At 38.1% G+C, this 21,126-nt stretch overlaps 1 protein-coding gene across 1 annotated transcript in view; it reads left to right on the top strand.

Annotated features, from left to right (window-relative positions):
• sema4ba (sema domain, immunoglobulin domain (Ig), transmembrane domain (TM) and short cytoplasmic domain, (semaphorin) 4Ba) overlaps positions 1-18,805 on the top strand; it is a 53,345-nt gene extending 34,540 nt beyond the window's left edge. The window contains exons 6-15 of the mRNA XM_080438299.1: positions 825-936; positions 1,194-1,310; positions 5,475-5,632; positions 11,254-11,435; positions 11,923-12,073; positions 12,470-12,680; positions 12,785-12,900; positions 13,458-13,615; positions 14,017-14,108; positions 14,233-18,805. Of these exons, the coding sequence (XP_080294425.1) occupies positions 825-936; positions 1,194-1,310; positions 5,475-5,632; positions 11,254-11,435; positions 11,923-12,073; positions 12,470-12,680; positions 12,785-12,900; positions 13,458-13,615; positions 14,017-14,108; positions 14,233-15,002 (2,067 nt within the window). The 3' untranslated portion in view covers positions 15,003-18,805. The remainder of the gene's footprint in view (positions 1-824; positions 937-1,193; positions 1,311-5,474; positions 5,633-11,253; positions 11,436-11,922; positions 12,074-12,469; positions 12,681-12,784; positions 12,901-13,457; positions 13,616-14,016; positions 14,109-14,232) is intronic.
• The last annotated feature ends 2,321 nt before the right edge of the window (positions 18,806-21,126 follow it).

Raw genomic sequence — 21,126 nt, 5'->3', positions numbered from 1 at the left:
GAGAGAGAGAGAGAGAGAGTGTGAGTGTGTGCAGGGAGAACTCAGCATTGTCAAGCAAGACGTGCAGCTTGTGGTGGATGAATTGAACTGTTGTGCTCAGATCTTTTTTTTTCTTCCCAAGGACTATCCAATGTGTCTCCTTGAAGGCTGCATATTTTCCACTTTGGAATATTAACAGCCGCAGTCGACATATACTGTTAGTTGTTCCTCCTGATCCCCTTTGCTTTACTTGGATATGAGACAGAGAACACTTAGGGAATGGAGAGACCCGTTGTTAGCACAGGGGCTCTGACCCAGAGTTCCAGGTACTTCTGAGCTCCCTTAGTTGGAGCACTGGCTGAGGCTCTGCCCACACAGACAGAACCAGCAGTCTTAAATTGAATCAGTCGGACAATAAGATTTCACTGTGGAAAATCGAGTCAGACAAAGCACAGTACAGCGGTTTGCAGTCTTTTCATCACTCTATCAAGGCCTTTTATTATGTCCCACAATAATTGACAAACATACAAGCACGACCTGAGCTTGAACCATAACCCAAGAGAGTCTGAACCACCCCTTCATTTGGGTCAGGATGCTTAAGTGGGCCAAGTGGCCAAAGGATTGTGGTCAAGTGTACTGTAAGTTTCAACTGTACTTTTCAACTAAGATCTGTGTGTGTGTGTGTGTGTGTGTGTGTGTGTGTGTGTGTGTGTGTGTGTGTGTGTGTGTGTGTGTGTGTGTGTGTGTGTGTGTGTGTGTGTGTGTGTGTGTGTGTGTGTGTGTGTGTGTGTGTGTGTGTGTGTGTGTGTGTGTTCTTTCCTTGCATGTGTGTGCATGATTTCCAGAACACAACAGACTTCTCTCTCGTGAGGAGCCAGACCGGGGAAATTGTTACAGAGGATGGACGCAGCCGTTGTCCTTTCAACCCTGATTACAAGTCCACCGCCATTATGGCTGGTAGGTCGAACACACCCTATAAGATGTCAGGAATTTCTAGAAATAAAACCTCTTTAGGGAGCTCTGTGGAAATCTAGTAACGTACTGTAACTGGATACAGGTGATTGGCATTAATTCCGAGTTCATGTTTTTCACTGGATACAAACAAACAGAGATACAGCTTCTGGATCACATTAGCGTGCATGACGCAGACAGAGGCCCATCCTGTGTTGGTAAACAGAGTATGATTAACCCTGGTTCTCCTGTGTTTGTTGCAGATGGAGAGCTGTATGCTGGTACAGTCAGTAATTTCCAAGGAAATGAACCCATCATTTACAAGAGCCTCGGTCAAGGAACGGCTCTAAAAACAGAAAACTCGCTGAACTGGCTACAAGGTAATGCTCCACGGTCACATGGCTGCAATACAGTATGTGTACGTCTTACACAACTATACAGGCAGTGATAGTTTCTCCCAAATAAGCCATAGTTAAATGTCAATCAGCTGTACCCAAGTGAAAAAAAAATGTATTTTTTTTGTGCTAAAGTATACTTTTAGCACAATAAGTATGTTAATTATCAATTTGAACTTTTGTCAAAGCATACTAACAATGCATTTTTGCAAAAATATATTTAGCAAATATAATCAGAGTGCATTCAAAAATATATTTCTACAATACACATTAAATGTCAACATGAATTAATTTGTCATTTAGCACATTTGTTAAAAGTGAACTAAACAAAAATATATATTTAATTCAATAAAAATGTACTTTTCAAAAGTCTATTCATATACTGTTTAATTTTAGTTTAACTTAAGTACATTTAATGTTAAATATATTTTTAATTATTATATTTTAAGTGCTTTTAAAGTATATTCATAGCTAATTATCCTCAATATGCACTTATTTTAAGATATACTATAATATACTAATTAAAAGTATACTTTTCACAAAAACTATTTAAAATATGTTCAAGTATATATTTTTGTAAGTATGTTAATGCCTATTGTATTGAAATCTCACTCAAGTACTACTTCGTAAAAGTGCACTTTTCATCAGTGCATTTATAGTATAAGGCTGGAAAAATATACTGAAAAAGCATTATACTTAATGTTTGCTTTAGTATACTTTATAAGTATACTATTTATGAATATGTTCTCGGATGCTATTAGTAATATACTTCTTAACATTATACTTGTAATATACTTGTTTTAAAGTGGATTCAATATATATTTCTACAAAGCACATTAAATACTAACATAAATTAATTTGTAATTTAGCATTTAAAAAAAAAAGTTCACTAATGTGCTAATACATTTTGAATGCACTTTAAAACAAGTATATTACAAGTATAATTTTAAGAAGTACATTACTCCTGGATGCTATTAGTAATATACTTCTTAACATTATACTTGTAATATACTTGTTTTAAAGTGCATTTAATATATATTTCTACAAAGCACATTAGTAAACTTAAAAAGAAATGTGCTAAATTACAAATAAATGTATGTTAGTATTTAATGTGCTTTGTAGAAATATATATTGAATGCACTTTAAAACAAGTATATTACAAGTATAATATTAAGAAGTACATTACTCCTGGATGCTATTAGTAATATACTTCTTAACATTATACTTGTAATATACTTGTTTTAAAGTGCATTTAATATATATTTCTACAAAGCACATTAGTAAACTTAAAAAGAAATGTGCTAAATTACAAATTAATTTATGTTAGTATTTAATGTGCTTTGTAGAAATATATATTGAATGCACTTTAAAACAAGTATATTACAAGTATAATATTAAGAAGTATATTACTAATAGCATCCAGGAACATATTCAAAATAGTATACTTAAAAAGTATACTAAAGCAAACTTTAAGTATAATGCTTTTTCGGTATATTCTTTCAGCCTTATACTATAAATGCACTAAAGAAAAGTGTACTTTTAGGAAGTAGTACTTAAGTGAAACTTCAATAAAATAGACTTTAACATACTTACAAAAATATATACTTGAACATATTTTAAATAGTTTTTGTGAAAAGTATACTTTTAATAAGCATATTATAGTATATCTTAAAATAAATGCATATTGAGGATAATCTACTATAAATATACTGTAAAAGCACATATACTATAATAATTTAAAATATATTTAACATTAAATGTACTTAAGTTAAACAAAAATTAAACATTATATGAATACACTTTTGAAAAGCACATTTTAATTTAATCAAATATATATATATATATACTTTAATTACAATACTTACAGTATCTGAAGTACACTTTTGCTGATGTCATTAAAGTATACTATCATTACATTTATGGTGGCTAGAGGAAGTCCATTTCCCAGCATGCGCCCCAGTGCAAGCTGGGAAATGTGTGTTATTGTTCCTATTTGTGTTATTATTTGAATATGGGAATGCGTAGTGGGGTTATGCTATGGGTCATTGATTTTAGTGTTTTGTTGTGGTGCTATTTGGTGATTTATGGTATTTTATGTAATTTGTTAGTAAAACCATGAGTGTAAATGTCTGTTTGTTTAGTCAGTCTCTCTCCCCTTTTCCCATCCTTGCATATAACGTGAGTGTGTTGTTGATGGTTGCACCAACCGAGAATTGTCATGGCTCTTACAGACAACTAAACCACAAGCCTCCACGTTAAATTGCTCTTCCATTCGTGTAGGTTAATTTTGAAAACATATTAAATTTCATTTCTCAGAAGTATATTGAATATACTCATTTGTACTTTTTATAAAATTCAATTTAAATGATGTTGTTTGGAAACATTTAAGTTGTACTTAATATACTAAAAGTTGCACTAAAGATATGCTAAAACATATCATTCATATACTTTTATGTACTTTTGCCCCCCAAAAAATACAATTTAATTACAAATATACTTACAGTATCTCAAGTACACTTTTGCTGATGATCATTAAAGTATACTATCATTACATTTATAGTGCAATACCAATACATATCGATTACTAAATAACTATATACTGAGTATATAGAAATTATGTTTAAAATATACTATCAATGTATTACAAAAATATTTGGAGTATAAAATAAATGAATTTGAAGTATGTTTTTAATAGTTTCAAGTATACTATCAATTTATTTCAAATATACTAGGAGTGTTAAAACAATTAATTTGAAGTATGCTTTTAATAGTTTCAAGTATACTATCAATGTATTACAAATATAATTTGAGTATTAAATATATGCATTTGAAGTATGCTTTTAATAGTTGCAAGTATACTATCAATTCATTACTAATGTACTTGGAGTGTTAAAACAATGAATTTTAAGTATAATTTTAAAAGTTTCAAGTACATTATTAATGTAATAATAATGTAGTTAAACTATGACAATAATGTGCTAAAATATACTTTCGACGTAATAATAGTATATTTTACATTCACTAACTGTGTACTTTTAGTTAATTTGAGTTGTAGTTTAAATGCATTATTATCCCAAATTTAAATTGTGTTATTTTGGAAAGACTTAAGTTGTACTTAGTATATTAAAAGTTGAACTAAAGATATTCTGAAACATATCTGTAATATACTTTTATGTACTTTCCCCTCCCAAAAAAATACAATTTAATTACAAATATACTTATAGTATCTGAAGTACAGTTTTGCTGATGTCATTAAAGTGTACTATCATTCAATTTATAGTGTATTACCAATACATATCAAGTACTAAATAAATAAATATAGAGTACATAGCAATTATGCTTAAAATATACTTTCAATGTAATAATAGTATATTCTAAATTAACTAACTGTACATTTAGTTAAATTGAGTTGTAGTTTAAATACATTATTATTACATTGAAAGTATATTTTAGCACATTTGGATTGTAGTTTAAATACTTTATTATTAAATTGATAGTATACTTGAAACTATTAAAAGTATACTTCAAATTCATTTATTTTATACTCCAAGTACATTTGTAATACATTGATTGTATATTTTAGGTATAATTGCTATATACTCTATATATATTTATTTAGTACTTGATATGTATTTGTAATGCACTATAAATGTAATGAAAGTATACTTCAGCAATTGTACTTCAGATAAGTACATTTGTAATTAAATTGTATTTTTTTGGGGGGGGAAAGTACATAAAAGTATATTAAAGATATGTTTTAGCATATATTTAGTTCAACTTTTAATATACTAAGTACTACTTAAGTCTTTCCAAAATAAGACAATTTAAATGTAATTTATAAAAAGTACAAAAATAGTATATTAAGTATACTTCTGAAAAATATATTTAGTATATTTTTTTTTCACTTGGGTAACTATGATGAAATTAATTGATGCTGTTGAAATAGCTCTTCTACACAGTAATATACTCTCAGAGTTAAATGAACATTGACTATTTTACTGTGCAGGACTTGCCCTCGTGCTGCTGATAGCAGAATTCCTCCTGCTATTTGCCAGTTGCATGGAGTATTTTGACGTCACGGGGAATAGGGACTTCTCTGCCCCCCTGGGCATGAGCTGACATCTAAAACCATTGTGTTTACTCTTTCAGACCCGGCCTTTGTGGGCTCTGCCTACATACAGGAGAGCCTGCCCAAGGGCAACCCAGTGGGTGATGATGATAAGATTTACTTCTTCTTCAGCGAAGCAGGGAAGGAGTTTGATTTCTTTGACAACACCATCGTGTCACGCATTGCTCGCGTGTGCAAGGTGAGCTATGCCTCGGTGGATACCGTTCAACTAAGGGTAGAACATGGGTCTGTTACTCCTCTCGAACAAGACATGGTAACCATTCTGCCCATCACTATTCTGTCATAGACAGATAAATTGCATTTGTGTGTTTGGGCATCTGCTGTGTGTATAAGCATGTGTCTGTGTGTGCATGCGTGCGTGAGGTAAATAGAGAAAAGACAGACAGGGAGGAGGATGTGTGCGTGTTTATATTCTCACATAGCATGCGCTGCTGAACAGCTGTATGTGTTTTATTTAGGGTGGTGCAGCATGCAGTCTTTTTGGCCTGACGCAGGATCTCTCATTACAGAAAAACATTCCTCTCGCGTGTTTTCCTCTGCCCGAGCCCTCTCCACCAGATCCACTCCACCCTCTATTCTTATCATATTTCACCAAATATTAGCATTCAGACAGGATTCACAAACGGCTCGGGATGACTGCACCACCAGACCCTTTGCACATAGATGGATTACCACAACATTGTGTATATACAGTTATACTGTATACATATTCAGTGCTTTTAAATTTGAGAATTTCTTATATTATTGGCTGCTGATTGTTTGCTCTGCAAAGATTGTAAATGATCATCAATATCCTGAAGGTCTTGATAATCAGATTGTCACAGAATGTCACACACGAGATGGTGACATTGCCTCATCTACCGCAGCCCAAGGAGAGTGACAAACACTCACTGACAGTTTAATGCACACCTCCCTCTTTGCTTTGAATTCCTCAATTGTGTCTGCTGGCGACGCAGGCTGCCTTGTAACATCAAAGACACCTTTCTTCATAGCTGTTTCTTTTTATTTCTTTTTTTACTTTTTTACTTTTTCATTTTACACTTTGACAGATTCCACTGAAGAGCTGCAGCTGTGAGGGTTATGAGAAGTTGTGGTATGACTCACTGGGCTTTGCAGCCAGATCATAACAAACATATTGGAAGCACCAGAGCCCTTCATCACCCTTAATTAGAACTATCAATAGAGCCAGGGGCAACACAGTTTTAGTAACAAATGTGATTTCAGAATTTCCCCTGCAACGTGTTTTTAGATCTGCTGTTTTAGAAAATGTGAATACTTTCTAAAATTAAAGTCATCTCTAGTAGCAGATCTGTTTAGTGTCTGTCTATGGTCTATGGTCTGTTAGAACTGCAATTCCCAGAATTCTGTTCGAAACAAAACCACGGAAATACCTCTCCAAAATGGATGCTGCAGGGTCCTAGTGCTGAATATGTTTTGGCAAGCAACAACGTTGCCAGAAGCAGTATGCAATAACTTTAAACTAAATACATTTCCGGTGCATGCGTCATTAGGCATGAGTGTCAGGGGCAGACAAGTGTGACTAAAAATTGTGTTTAGAGTAGTCAAAAAACACATGAATGGTTACTGTGAAAAATATACCAGTGAAAGATATCAAATCTTATTGGAAAAAGTCACACAGTAGGAGTTTTTGAAGTTATTCACCTATAATGACTGAAAAAGAGAACTGATAAGTGACATGATTTACAATGTCCAGTATTTTCCGTATTGATCTCACACGCACGCACGCACGCGCACACACACACACACACACACACACACACACACACATGCAGTAAAAACGCGAGTGTTGATTTGACTCACTTTTTGTATGTACAAGCAGACGGCCAGTGCCCACAGAATGTAGAGAAGTGGCTGGGCTGTCCCCAGGTGTTTCTCCTGACAGTTACCCTGCTGTCAGAAGCAGGCAGGACATCAGACATAAACCCCCAGGAAGATGGTGGAGCCCAACTGTCAATCACAGCCATAATTCACAGTCAGAAAGCAGGCTCAGTGTGTTGAATACATCTCTGGCTCTTTTCTATTTACACACTGCAGTACACTGATACAGTACATTTGATCTGAGGCAGAGATTCTCAACCCTTTTTCATTTCAAGGCTCCTCAGTTTGATATGTATTACGGACACGGATACCCGTTGAAACCTTTTTTCTTTTTTTAATCTCGGGGACCCCAATCTACAGTACACTGTAAAATTCTCAGTGTTTATTTAACCCATATATTAACCTGTGTAACCACTTAAACCATTATTTTATACTTTGGCTATTGTTTTTAAATTGTGAAAATGTGTGCAAATCTTTGAATATACATCTTTTTTTTTACTCAAATCTTTGCTTCTGGGGGTCCATGGAACAAAATATTTTCAGTTGGGGGGTCCGCGGCCAATTACATATCATTTTGGGTGGTCCTTGACATGAAAAGGTTTGAGAACCACTGATATAGAAACAATAGTTTATCAGAAAACTGTTAACAGAATCCCCAGAAGCAAAGATTTGAGTTACAAATGTTCACTTTAAAAAAGAACATATATTCAATTCAAGTTTAAGTGGTTAACTCTGAGTGTGTACAAATGGAACCAAATTTATCTCTCAGAGTTACATACGTATTAACGTCCATTTGGACTTCTGGTGGTCCCCGGACCCCACGTTGAGAAACGGTGATCTTTCTAAGGTACGGTAGCTTTGCAATTCAGAAAGTTAAAGAAACATCGGTGTCCCTTTAAAGTACTGTACATGTCTTGTTTAGAACATTCTAAGTATAGTGGCTTATAAATCACTACCGTGTCATAACACATTATGAGCGTGGTTCTACTGTAGTAAATATGATTATGCTCATAAAATAATATACATGGAACATATTTATGCTTGGCATGAGATATACTGTAGCTAAACAAGATGTGGTCCAATAACGGCATGGCTTCGTGTGGACCTCAGAGACTTCACGTGGCAAACCTGTGACATTATCTATGATGTAATCTATGACATACAGTATGACTCCATGTTTTGGCAAGGTTTCAGCTCAATCTGACATTATAAAATTAAAGTTATTATCGCATGAAGGTACTTCCTTGGCTTGCTGGCAGCGGGCACAAGGAATTTAGTGTTGAGTGATTTGTCCTGTGGTTTGCGAGATTAACCTCAAGACAAACACAGTAAAAATGTAGTGTACATAAATTGTTTTGGTACAGAATACTATGGCTCACAAAGGAAAATGACAAACAAAGTGACACTCCTCCTGTAAAAGCTTTTGATCTGGTTGGAGTATTGAAATGAATACAAAATAGAATAAACAAATTAGCTGTGACATAAAATACAATGACAGTAAAAAAGGATGGAAATTGCAGCAGAGGTCAGATGGCGTCACTTAGTTGGAGTTATATAAGGAACAGTGATATTTACACAAATCAATTATTATCTTCGGTTCAAGCCTATCTTTCTCCTTCCTAATCCAGCGTTTGACTCATGGTCGTTGCTGCAGCTCTGTTGTTCACTCAGGTGTTTAGTACACAAGTTCCACTTCATTGAGGCTTGCTGTGGAATCATAAACAGTGTTTTGGGGCAAAACAAAGCATATAACGCTCCCATGGAACCTATTGTTCATGTTCCCAGAATTGAGCCCTAATACCTGCTTCTTCATGGGTTTTTCAACAGCCTTTGGGGCTGTTCAGTGGATGCCCTCATGGGGTTAATGAGCGGGAGGGATTGGCCACAATTATTCCACAGTACGTTTATGTACAGCGTGGCACTAAATCGTAAAGTTCTGTTCGGGCAGAAGGAGCAGAGAATGTATGTTGCTCATTAACACTTTACCTGCCAATCACGAGTATAACCGTTGATGAAAAATACACCCGTTTACTGCCAAAGTCTGCCATCCACGAGTATAACCCTTTTTAACATAGGAATTTGGTTTGAAGGAAAAGGGGGCTCCGGCCCAGTGAGCGGGCGCGTGCGTGAACGGTGTACTACAAGCACTGGCGTGCGTTACTGTGCGCCTGCCCTCGTCTGTCAGCGGCAGGATGACGGAGTTGAGCAACAGCTGTGACAGACTGCCTGATCACGGTTTCGCAGACATCTCACACACACACACACACACACACACACACACACACTCTACACACACTACACACACTACACACACACACTCACTTCCAACACACATACACATACGCACACCTCCTGCTCTGTCCGTCTCCTCCTTGCAGCAGATACATTAGCAGCTCTTTTGAAGGTGTAACCTACTGTATGTAGCTGTCATAGCTTGTTCTACATTCAAACTAGTTACTAGTTACTGTTTTCTCTGACCACTTTTGGCCTTTATTTCACACAGAGGACTCATTTTTTATTCATTCATTTTCTAAGAAGAAATCTGCTCAGATGTTCTTTGAAGGAAGACCACTCACATGTTTTGGTGTTGTGAGGACAGCTGCATTTTGGGCCCACAAAATTACTTCAACAAATTTACATTTATCCTAAAAGGCAACCACCTCCATTCCTCAACTGTACAACAGTATCCAGCAGCTTCAATTTATCCACATAGAACCAGAGATATCACGATCCAAAGATTTCTAGCTCCATTCACTCCTTGGTTAACTTATTACTTTAAAATCCTGTATCTCGGCTCCTGTGTAAAAAAAAATTAAACACTGGCACTGGGGGAAGTAAAATAAAAAAAAACCTCTGGCAGGGAATGTGTTAACTGGCTCTCCTGCTACAGAAAGTAATGGTTCAGAAGCTCAGCATCAGTCACGTGTCATTTCCCTTTCCATCCTAGGCTGTCATTTCCTCTGATAGATGCAATACTAAAAGAGAACACAAATGATGCTACATGTTGTAGACTTGTTTTTTTTGTGTAGTCTTGCTTACTTACTGTAGTCTTTCGCTTTGATACGCATGTTTTTAAAACTACTTATCAGCTGTTTAGTTCTCTTCAGATCTATGCTTGACAAACATTGGAGTAATTGCTGCCATGGACTGAGTGCAAACAGACGGTAGATACACGGTTGATCATCCTCCCTTCTAATCCAATGTCCTTTCATAAAGAAAACAGGCACTTATTTATGGCTGATGTAGGAATAACGTTCAGCGTCACCTAATGTAGCCTTAAGGCCCATAATTCCCAGTGAAATATAACTTAGGTTCATGTTTAGCATTCATGGCCCATATGCAATCACTCTCTCATTGAGGCTCCATGATGTAGTTAGCCCCCATTCTTTTAAAGGTTTCTCATTGGAAGAGAGCATGAGAGCGAGGCTGTGTCCCACAGACTAGTGGGCAGGCTGGTGCCAAAGGCACCAGAGAAGTAGTGTCAGTGAAAAAGCATTGTCTAAGAGCAGTGCCCTTTTTCCATTTTCTTTTAAAAGCATTTGCCCTTCCCAATGCCTGTAATGTTTTGTATACAAGCCAGGTTCCAACCGCGCATACTGTTTCCTTTTCCTAGAAGTCTACTGCGTTAAGTGATATCTATGGGCACAGTCTGTTTTGCTTGCCATGGTTTTCCCTTTGGGAGGCAATTTTTTTCAATCAAGTCAATTCATACAGCTGTACTGTACTTTATGGCAATTTAAGTGCTCTTTGTTTATGGTCACAATGAGGGGGACTGATCATAGAAATGCCCAGCATATGTCCGATGCTGTATTTTTGCATAGAGATTTTAAACTACAGAGATTATGCAGTTCTCAGCAGTGACAGTTCGACTACAGACAGGTGTCAACGTTGTGTGCTTGCACCCTCTGCTGGTTAGATTGAGAGCGGCCCCTTTAAAGATGACTTTTATTTCTGTTGCAGGGTGACCAAGGAGGGGAAAGAGTCCTGCAAAAGAAATGGACCACGTTTCTTAAGGCCCAGCTGTTGTGCTCTCTGCCTGACGATGGCTTCCCCTTCAACATCATCCAGGACATGTTTGTCTTGACACCCAGCCCTGAAGACTGGAAGTCCACTGTGTTCTACGGAGTATTCACGTCTCAGTGGTGAGCTCTCTACACTTAAATCCATTTCACAGACGTGAAATGTAATGGCATTTAATAGGTTTGTATTCAGGAAAGGTAAAAAAGAAAGAAAGAAAAAAGAATAGCTCCTTATCTGCAGTATATCAGGGTTATAAAATTCTTCTCAAACAAAGAAGTGTTTCACATGATGAATGGGTCACTCTACAATAGGACCTGAGTCACATTTTGTCCTGTTTAATTCAACTTTCATTCTAACATACCAAGCAGAATAAAAGGGGAATATGTAAGAGATAACGCACAGCGAGATGTTGTGATATTGGAAGATAATGGACAAGGCAGAGGCGAATTGCCTCCACCAAGTACATTTTCTTAATTAAATCAGAGCACCTTATCATGCATTATCGCACATTATTGTGCCCCGATATCCTGCTAGCCAATCAGAAATAAGTATTTTCCATGGCCGTTGTATGCAGAGCCAATGCTAAGACGATGCTTTATGTCTTCAAAGGTATAAAGGGGCGTCAGGTAGCTCTGCTGTGTGTTCCTTCACCATGGACCAGGTGGAGAAGGCTTTCAACGGCCGTTACCGGGAAGTGAACCGGGAGACCCAGCAGTGGTACACCTACAACCACCCTGTCCCTGAGCCCCGACCTGGAGCGGTGAGTTACTGTCCTCTGCTGGGCAAACCGAACAGTTACTGCTGGTGACAGTAATGAGAAAAATGTAACTTTAGTCTGCCATGTGTGGTGCAAGATTGTGTTTCCTCCTGCTCATCAGCCACGTCCTCAATCTTTGCTGAAGATCAGTGCTCGAGCAGCTATCTGTCCCCCCAACCCCCCCCCCCATTCCCGTAAGACTCTGATTCTTATCGTTGTGTCGCTGCTTTCATTTCCTGGCAGGTTTATCACAGGCCAATCAATCGAAATCGCACAAACATATAACCCATTGATGAGACAGCGGAGATGGGCAGGAGGTTGTAGCTATATACTATTGCCATTGGTAGTGTTATTCTGTCATGAGAATGTGTGAGAATAAAGGGTGTGTTGCCTCCACAGTGCATCACTAACGCTGCCAGAGAGCAGAACATCCCATCGTCGCTCCACATGCCTGACAAGGTGCTGAACTTCGTCAAAGACCACTTCCTGATGGACAGCGTGATACGAAGTCAGCCTCTCCTGCTGAAGCGCAACGTGCGCTACACGCAGATTGCTGTCCACCGCGTCCAGGCCATGCACAAAGCCTACAATGTGCTCTTCATCGGCACAGGTGGGGAACTTTAAAGCACCCTCCTGGCCAATTCATCACCACCCCTGTGATCGCATTTTATATGTCTTTGCAGCTCTTTACAAAACATATCTCACCTTTTGTAGATGAAGGGAAGATTCACAAAGCAATCAACGTGAAGAACAAAATGCACATAATTGAGGAGATGGTGCTCTTCCCTGATTCCCAACCGGTGCAACACATTGAGCTGGACTCTGAGAAGGTATGTTGCCCTGATAATTTCTGGAAGTGTTCTCATAGTGGGAAGTAATAACAAGCCCACTAAATGCCTTTATTGGCAGCTTAGGGATTCCATGAGCCATGAAGAGCTGCCGCCTAAAGGCGGCTCTCACGTCCATCGAGATAATTACATGCAACGTTCTCTCTGGGGAGCAACAAACAGATGGGCTTTAAACAGCATGTGAGACTTTATGAATGTTGCCCTCTCTAAACTCTGCTCTGTTACGCAGTTCACCCCTTAGCTTATTGTGCAAAAGACATGAAACTAATGGAATTGGTTTTTTTTTTAAATCTGTTTATTGTAGTTTTTTTCCTCTCACACAGGCAATTTACAGAGATTGAAATCAGGATTTGCACAGATAAAGAAAAAATACAAGACACATGAAAACTAATGGAATTGTATTGAGGAAAAAGTTTAGTGTAACGTATTGAGATCGAGGCCAGTTCTGGACATGATGGGATGAAAATAGTAACCCCAATGACTGTATCTGGGACACCTTTCTTTCCCTTCCCCCTTCCCTGGTCATCCGTCCTCCACAGGGCCAGCTTTACGTTTCCACTTTCTCTGGCCTGGTGGAGGTCCCAGTGGCTAACTGCACAAACTATCAGAGCTGTGGGGAGTGTGTGCTCTCCAGGGACCCGTACTGTGCCTGGACCGGGAGGCAATGTATGGATGTCAGACAGGCTCCACCTGGCAGGTGTGTACATCCTCTGCACAGCACTTTACACACAGGATAATGTACAGTACTGTACGACCGAGCAGAGAGATGGTCTTAAAGCAGTGGTTCTCAAACATTTTCATGTTAAGGACCCCAAAATTGGTATGTATTTGGCTGCAGAGCCCCAAATAAGAGAAGTTATTCCAAGTTCTTTGACAATCTTTCATGGTTTTTCAACATGTTTAAAATAATAGCAGATCTAAAAGCTGCATTGATTGCAGCTATTTTTGAATAGTCTAAGTATAAAATAGAATTAGAGTGGTTAAACTGTTCCTTATTTTGTGGGGAGGGCCCTGGAACACCCCCAATGGACCCCACTTTGAGAACTCTAGAGAACTCTGGAAAGCCCATTGTTCTAATAAAAATGTATGCATTTTCAGTCACTGGCAGCAGGATGTCGATGATGCGGACACATCAGCTATTTGTAACAAGACAGTGCCCAGCCCGCGGCTTGCTAAACCCCCACCTACAAGTAAGTCACAAAACAACTGTATGGATTCTTCCCATGTGCTGCATTTGAATTTACCTCTTGATTACACATTTATTTCATGTGTCGTCGCATAAAAGTTTTTGTTTGTTTTGTTCTGTTCTTTCAGGAATGTCTTCATGTCAGGTGATCATTATACCCGCCAACACGTTCAAAGTGTTGCCTTGCAAGCTACGCTCCAACTTGGCTGAGAGGAGGTGGGAGTACAGCGAGACTTCGGGCCACTTCCATTACCCCAGCCCTGAGGGGGGCCTGGTTGTCGTGGCTCAGGCCGACAGACAGGACACGTACGAGTGCTGGTCAGTGGAAGAGGGCTTCAGACAACTGTTGGCCAACTACTGCGTGAGGGGCGAGGCCAAACAGGAGAGCACCACCCTGACGGGTCGATCGCGCACCCCACAAGTCCCACAGGAGGAGCCCATTTTGCCAGGGGAGGCGCGCTCGCCGCAGATCAACACCAAGACCTACTGGAACGAGCTCATCGTGGTGTGTGCCCTCCTTGCTTTCTCCCTGGTCGTTTTCTCCTTGTTTGTGGTCTATAGAAACCGGGACCGCATGAAGTCCATGCTCAAGGAGGGGGAGTGTCCAAACATACAGCAGAAGAAGCCCAAGATAGTAGGGAAGCCTGCAGAGAACCTGCCACTCAACGGCAACGCGGTGCCAGTATCTGTCCCTGATCATAAGGGCTACCAGACCCTTAATGACAACTATATCTGCAGCACGCCTCCACATGAGTGCTCCTCACCAGAAAACAGCAAGAGTTTTACAGAGTCAGAGAAAAGGCCTCTGAACTTGAAAGAGAGCCATGTAGAGATCTCTCCTACATGCCCGCGGCCCCGGGTGAGACTGGGCTCAGAGATTAAAGACTCCATTGTGTGAGGACAGCTTTTGATAAACTGTGAACTGTAAAATGTAAACTGAATTGAAAAGAGTGCACTTGCTGAAAAGAAAAAAAGAAAAACTTAAACGAGGGAATACTGAAAGGCGTCGGACTCTTCACGGAGTGACATTTCATTACACAGATTTTGCACTTTGTCTCTTTTTGTTCCTGACGCTGTGGTCCGTGTACATTTCCTGCATTCTTTTTGATGCTCCCCCTCTTTCTCCAGTGCACTAGAAGCACAACTAAAAAAAGAACAGTTCCAGTTTGCCTTCAGATGTTTTTTGGAAGCATTTGTATTGTACTCACGGAGGGAATGTAACATACATTTACGTGGAAGTGATGAAGCTCTATTGCCCCTCTATGACTCAGTGATGCAAGTTCACAGCGTTACCACTCAGTCCGTCCAAATGATCTACAGGTAACGTGTTGAAAAATTGCGGGATTTTCTTTGTTTCCACTGAGTTCGGACCTACGGTTTAGTTTTTTTCCCCCCATGTGCATCATCTTATAAGACCGTGTCTTTTACTGAGCCTATGCACAGTGTGCTGTACTGTCGGTAGGCAAACATTCGCACACACCCAAAGTCACTACTTATTGGCAGGTAAAAAGAAAAAAGGTATTTTTATAAACCACTGTGTGTACATCCATTCTAGTATACCCAATGCTTAGACTTGAATACATCATGGCGTTCAAATACGAGGTCAGAAAGAAACAGGGACCACTGGCTAGGATTACTTTAGTGATGTTTTCTTTGTTTTAGTTTTTTTGGCTCGACTAGACTCCATCACTCCAATCAAAAGAAAAATAAATGTATGCCCACATGTATTTTCTTAGTATATCGCCGCTGTCGGGCAGAAACCTTTTATGACTGTTACGTTTCAGGAAACGTAAAAAATAAGCTGTGTTCCAAATGGATCCAATGTAGTTATTGTTTAGTCCCCAGCTCTTGTTAATACTTTGCATTGGTTAAATATTTATAAACACACAGTCAGACTTAACAACTTTCAACCTGGCGTCCCTATATTGGGCATGGCATTATTAGTGAAACGAAAAATCTTTAAAAATTGATCAAAAATGGCAAAAATAGCAAATCTACAATCTCACAACGGCTCGCATCGCGATGCGCTGTGAGCTCGTAGATTGTCTATTTTTTCTACTTTGCGCAACACTGTCATATGATGAAGTATATAATAAAGCATGAATTTATGGAAAAACATAAAAAGTGGATGGAAAAAATGCGGAGATACAAGGTTTTCTGCCCAACTGTGACGATATCCCATAATGAGTAGACATGTTTAGGGTTGAATCTATATTCAACAGGGTTTGAGTTCACCAGTGTGATGAATGGAACCCCCCCCCCCCCCATTCCAGGTATTACTATGCTGTTCCTCATGAAACAGGCAGACTATGCAAAGCAAATAATGTGAAGTGAGGTGAACAACCCTCACCTTGAGAGACTGTGTGAAGCACAAAGGTGTCAGCGCTGTTCATTACTGAGGATCAGAGGCATTACACACACGCGCACACACATACACACACATGTGCGCACGTGCACGCACATGCATAAGTATGCAAGTGATTTTAGCCATTCTTGTGTTATCAGGCAAAGGAAAATAATGGACATTCTGAAAGCCTGACATCCAAAATCAGATGATAAAAGATGAGGGTCCACTCCAGACACAAACCTTTTACAGACAGAACCATGAATCAAGGCTGAATATATTTTCAGTAGTTTGTTCACAAAGAAATCTTGGCTATATGAGAGCCAGTATGGTACTCGGCACGCTGATTATGTCACAATACAGACCACTAATATTTTAGGTGTTCATTTATCTCACTACATGAATTAATATTGGATTCATTTTTCTAGACTTACATTTTCAACATACAATATGAACCGTTTTGAATATCTGTAAACGGAGGTATCTGGTTTCAATGACACCTGACTGCAGAGTAAAATCCTGAGTGCAAGTTAGTCTTAAAGTGTAAAAATTTACCCTTACGGGAGCGTGCAACCTGGATTGTGTGAATGAATGAATTAATGAATGAAGAAATATAACCAGATTTTTTTAAGAACCAAAAAACAGATTGATCAAATAGTCAACAACTCTCTCATTCTGACATTCTAAATTGGCATAATACGTGCTTTCTGATTATGATTAGAATCTGTCCACTATCCATCTTTACAGTTTAAGACAATGAATTTCATCACACAGTCCAACATGTGCTAGCTAGCCGATACAACAATATATTGTTGTACATAGGGTTTCAAAGCATTTTTCAACTAAATGCAATTATATTAAAGTCTCATTTCGTCTTTGTTAAACGTGGTTAGCAAAATAACAATTTCAAACAAAACAAACAAACATGCACAAAGGCGTATCGTTTAACTCAGAATGCATTCGTTTTGCACATGAAATTGGAAAGCCTTAGTTCTGAGCCGGTTCTGTATTTGGTGACACGTCTGCTGTTTGGGAAAATCCACAATGCCTTTAAGCAAAACATAATCAAGAGACGTGCCTCTTGGAATACTAATGTTTGTTACAAGTAACCTATAATAACCAGGTGGTAGCACAGTTGAATCGCATACTATATATGACACAATTGACCATATAGCAAAACAGCAGTGAGCAAATTTTGTCAGTAATGTATGTGTTGGAAAAAGTTATTTTTGTGGCTTCAACTTTAGTCAGGGGTAATGTTTATTCTTTACGGTATAGCACACAAGTATAACCACTGGCTGTATTGTTTTTAAAGCACAGTACTGAGATACAGTTCATGTAAATGGCAATACATACTGGCTCTGTAGAGATATCAAAGACTGGACTGTACTCAGTCATGTATGGAAGTGGCTGAGGCGGTGTTTGATTTGTGGGGGCGTTTTCTTAAGCACTTAAACCCCATTTACTCCTTTGTACAAATAGCAAAAATAGCCAAATAAGCTCACAGCGTGTTGCAGCACAACACATGAGTTTATAGATGTGCTATTGTAGCTATTTTTTAATTGTTTATTGACAGATTCAGACAAATTTGCCCAAAATAGGGATGCCAGGGTTAATGTGGTTAACATAGCCTACATTTTTGTATTAAATTGTTAAATTGTGATATATATAGACAGTCTACATTTTCCAAAAGGAAATGCAAATGTATTCAGTCTGAACAGAAACAGGGATAAAACATAATCCCCACCGGCGATCAAAATGAATGACCAGAGGGGGAATATCAAAAGCAGAAGCATGGATCCCCCCCACCACCCACCCACCCACACACTTCCTTCCAGCGAACACACAAAATAAGACACAAACCGTACTTTTCTTTTTTTTTAAGACTGTTAATAAAAAATAAAGGGCAGCTTTTAGTGATATGGTTGTTGGAACAATAATACATTTGCCAAGTGCAAAACAATAAACATGGTAGTGATTTAGTACAATATGTGCAGGTCATTATTTTATTTGATCGCAAATCTGAACAAGTTTATGGTTCATGAAATGCATAAATGGTCCGAATGCCAATTATTGCTGAGTTGCAGTGTCATCTGTTAAAACCACTATGGTCAAGCCTGCTATCTTTGACACTGCAAAGTTGCTCAGACTCTTGTCAACATGTATTGTAAGTAAGACAGTTTTTATGTAAAGTTGTTTTGTAAATTGAGCTGCCAATGTAAAAAAAAAAAAAAAGATTGTGAATTGTATTTTTTGTATCATACATCACTACTGTTTTGTTTTTCTTTTATATTGTATTGTATATAAAAGCACTTTATTTTAATTTTTCAAATAAAGATCAAACGGATACATTTTTATTTGGATGGTTCATGATTATTTGGTGATATCTTGTCAAAGATATCCCACCATTCCCACTGAACATAAGTGTGTCTATACTGGGTTAAGGTTTGCATCGGACACTGATGGCCATGCTAAAAATAAGCGTAGGTCTGGGAGGATGTTCATGTTTCTTATGATCTGCACATTCAAATATAAAAATTTGCAAGTTGAGCCTGTTATCAAACATTCCTAGTGAATAGTTAACAGTAAAACTATGTCAACAATTGTATTGCAGACAACAGGCTATAGAGGCTACTGACAGAGTTCATTAGGATTCAACCTGGTTGAAATCTCATTTGAAGGGCATTAGAAATAAAATTAATAAAATTGACACGTTATCAATATTAAAAAACGCCACATGCAGTAGGTAAATGAACTTTACCATAGGTAAAGTTCAGCTCTCAATAGATAATTAAAAAGTACTAGCCTGTTAAAATTTCACTCATGGGTGTAGTTGGTAACAGTGGTAAACAGTTCAACAGTTGTCATAAAGCCCACACATGCACACACCTTAAAGGTAAATATACTGTAACAGAGAACTTTATAGGCATCTTTGAAATAATGTATTGACCAAGTGCGTTACAGGGCAGAGGTGGAAAAAGTACTAACATGTTTTACTTAAGTATAAGTATCAATAATGCAATGTAGAAATACTCTGTTACAAGTAAAAGTCCGGAATTCAAAATTTACTTGAGTAAAAGTACTAAAGTATTGGCATCAAAACATACTTAAAGTACCAAAGGTAGAGAGTACTCATTAAGTTTTCAAATGTATAAAATGTATACAAATCTTTTGAAATGTGGGCTGAAGTGGTTAATGTATGTTTTGTAAATAATAATCAAAACCTACAAAGTACAGTAACTAGTAACTAAGGTTTTCAAATTTGCAATGGAGTAAAAGTATAATATTTGCCTCGGGATGTAGTAGAGTAGAATTAAAAGTACTGAAAATTTAAGATACTCTAGTAAAGTAAAAAATACCTCAGAATTGTACTTAAGTACAGTACTTGAGCACATACATAGTTACTTTACACCACTGGGTATAGGCTACAGCAACTCTAAATTGATGACAGGACATAATCAACCTAAAATGTTGGTGGCTAGCTACATACTATAAGGTATCACAGAAATTCAAATGACAATAATGAACCAAAAACAGCATGGCATGATGACTGTATCACACAGTAAGCTATGATAAGTAGAGTTATTTAGTCAGATGGTAGGCCTACACCTACACGCCCTTGGTAAACTGCGACCAAGTGAGCCAAGAATCCATGGTCAAGCCAGTTGGCATTTGTATTTGGTTGCACGTCTATTGGAGTAATTACGGCAGGATACATACATTATAACAGAGCAAGACCCAAAATGTAATAGTCCATTATAACTCTATGGTAGCAGTGTCAGTAGCATGATGATTGATTGATTGATTGATGTAGTTTATTTAGAAAGACATGAGAATAGTACATGACAGTACATAACAGTACATGGAAGTACAAATTCACAATACAAGGTCTACTAAACTGGAAACCCTCATTAAGCATTACGCTTGTTTAAGATGAGAACCCCATGCACACAAATCATGATGAAATATAAGAGGCAGGCAGATATACACACTATTACACAGAATGTCATACAATCAGCTTTCAGGTTACTGGTATGACGAGAGAAAAAAAAATATATATATATATACAAAAGAGGAAAATGAAGGAGGGGGGGGGGGGGTAGGGAGGGGTAGGTTAAGACTTAGACAGGGGCCATTTTCGAATTGCAGCCTCCTGAAGGTGTATCTTTAGGGCAGTTTTGAAAGTGAGTAGGGTTTTACACTCCTTTACTCCTTTTGGTAGGGCATTCCACATTTTTGATGAATAGCATGAGAACGAGTTCATACCCTTAGTTGAGCCAAATCTGGGTTGAACATGATCAGTGGAGCTGCCTCTGGTGTTATGATCATGGACTTCATTAACATTTTTGAAGTATTTTGACAAATACAGGGGGATCCCAATGTTGTGGTGTATCTTGAAGACCAGGCCCATAGCAAGTTGCTGTACTCTGTCCTCAACCCTAAGCCATCCAATCCTAGCAAAATGAGCAGGGGTTAGATGGGTTCTGTGATTGAGGCCAAGAAGTAGCCTTACAAGTTTGTTTTGGGATGTTTGGAGCCTTGTTTTTAAGGCCTTGGAGGTGTTGTGATACCATGAAGTGCATGCATAATCATAATGACCTTGAATGAGGGCCCCTGCAAGAATCTTCAGAGTATTCTTACTGACTAGGTGATCAATACTCCACAAATAGCGTGTTGT

This window comes from Gymnoscopelus braueri, assembly GCF_963280865.1.
Source record: "Gymnoscopelus braueri genome assembly, chromosome: 9".
Taxonomy (NCBI): domain Eukaryota; kingdom Metazoa; phylum Chordata; class Actinopteri; order Myctophiformes; family Myctophidae; genus Gymnoscopelus; species Gymnoscopelus braueri.
The sequence above is the reverse complement of the archived record's forward strand: the minus strand, read 5'-3'. Positions and strand labels throughout refer to the sequence as shown.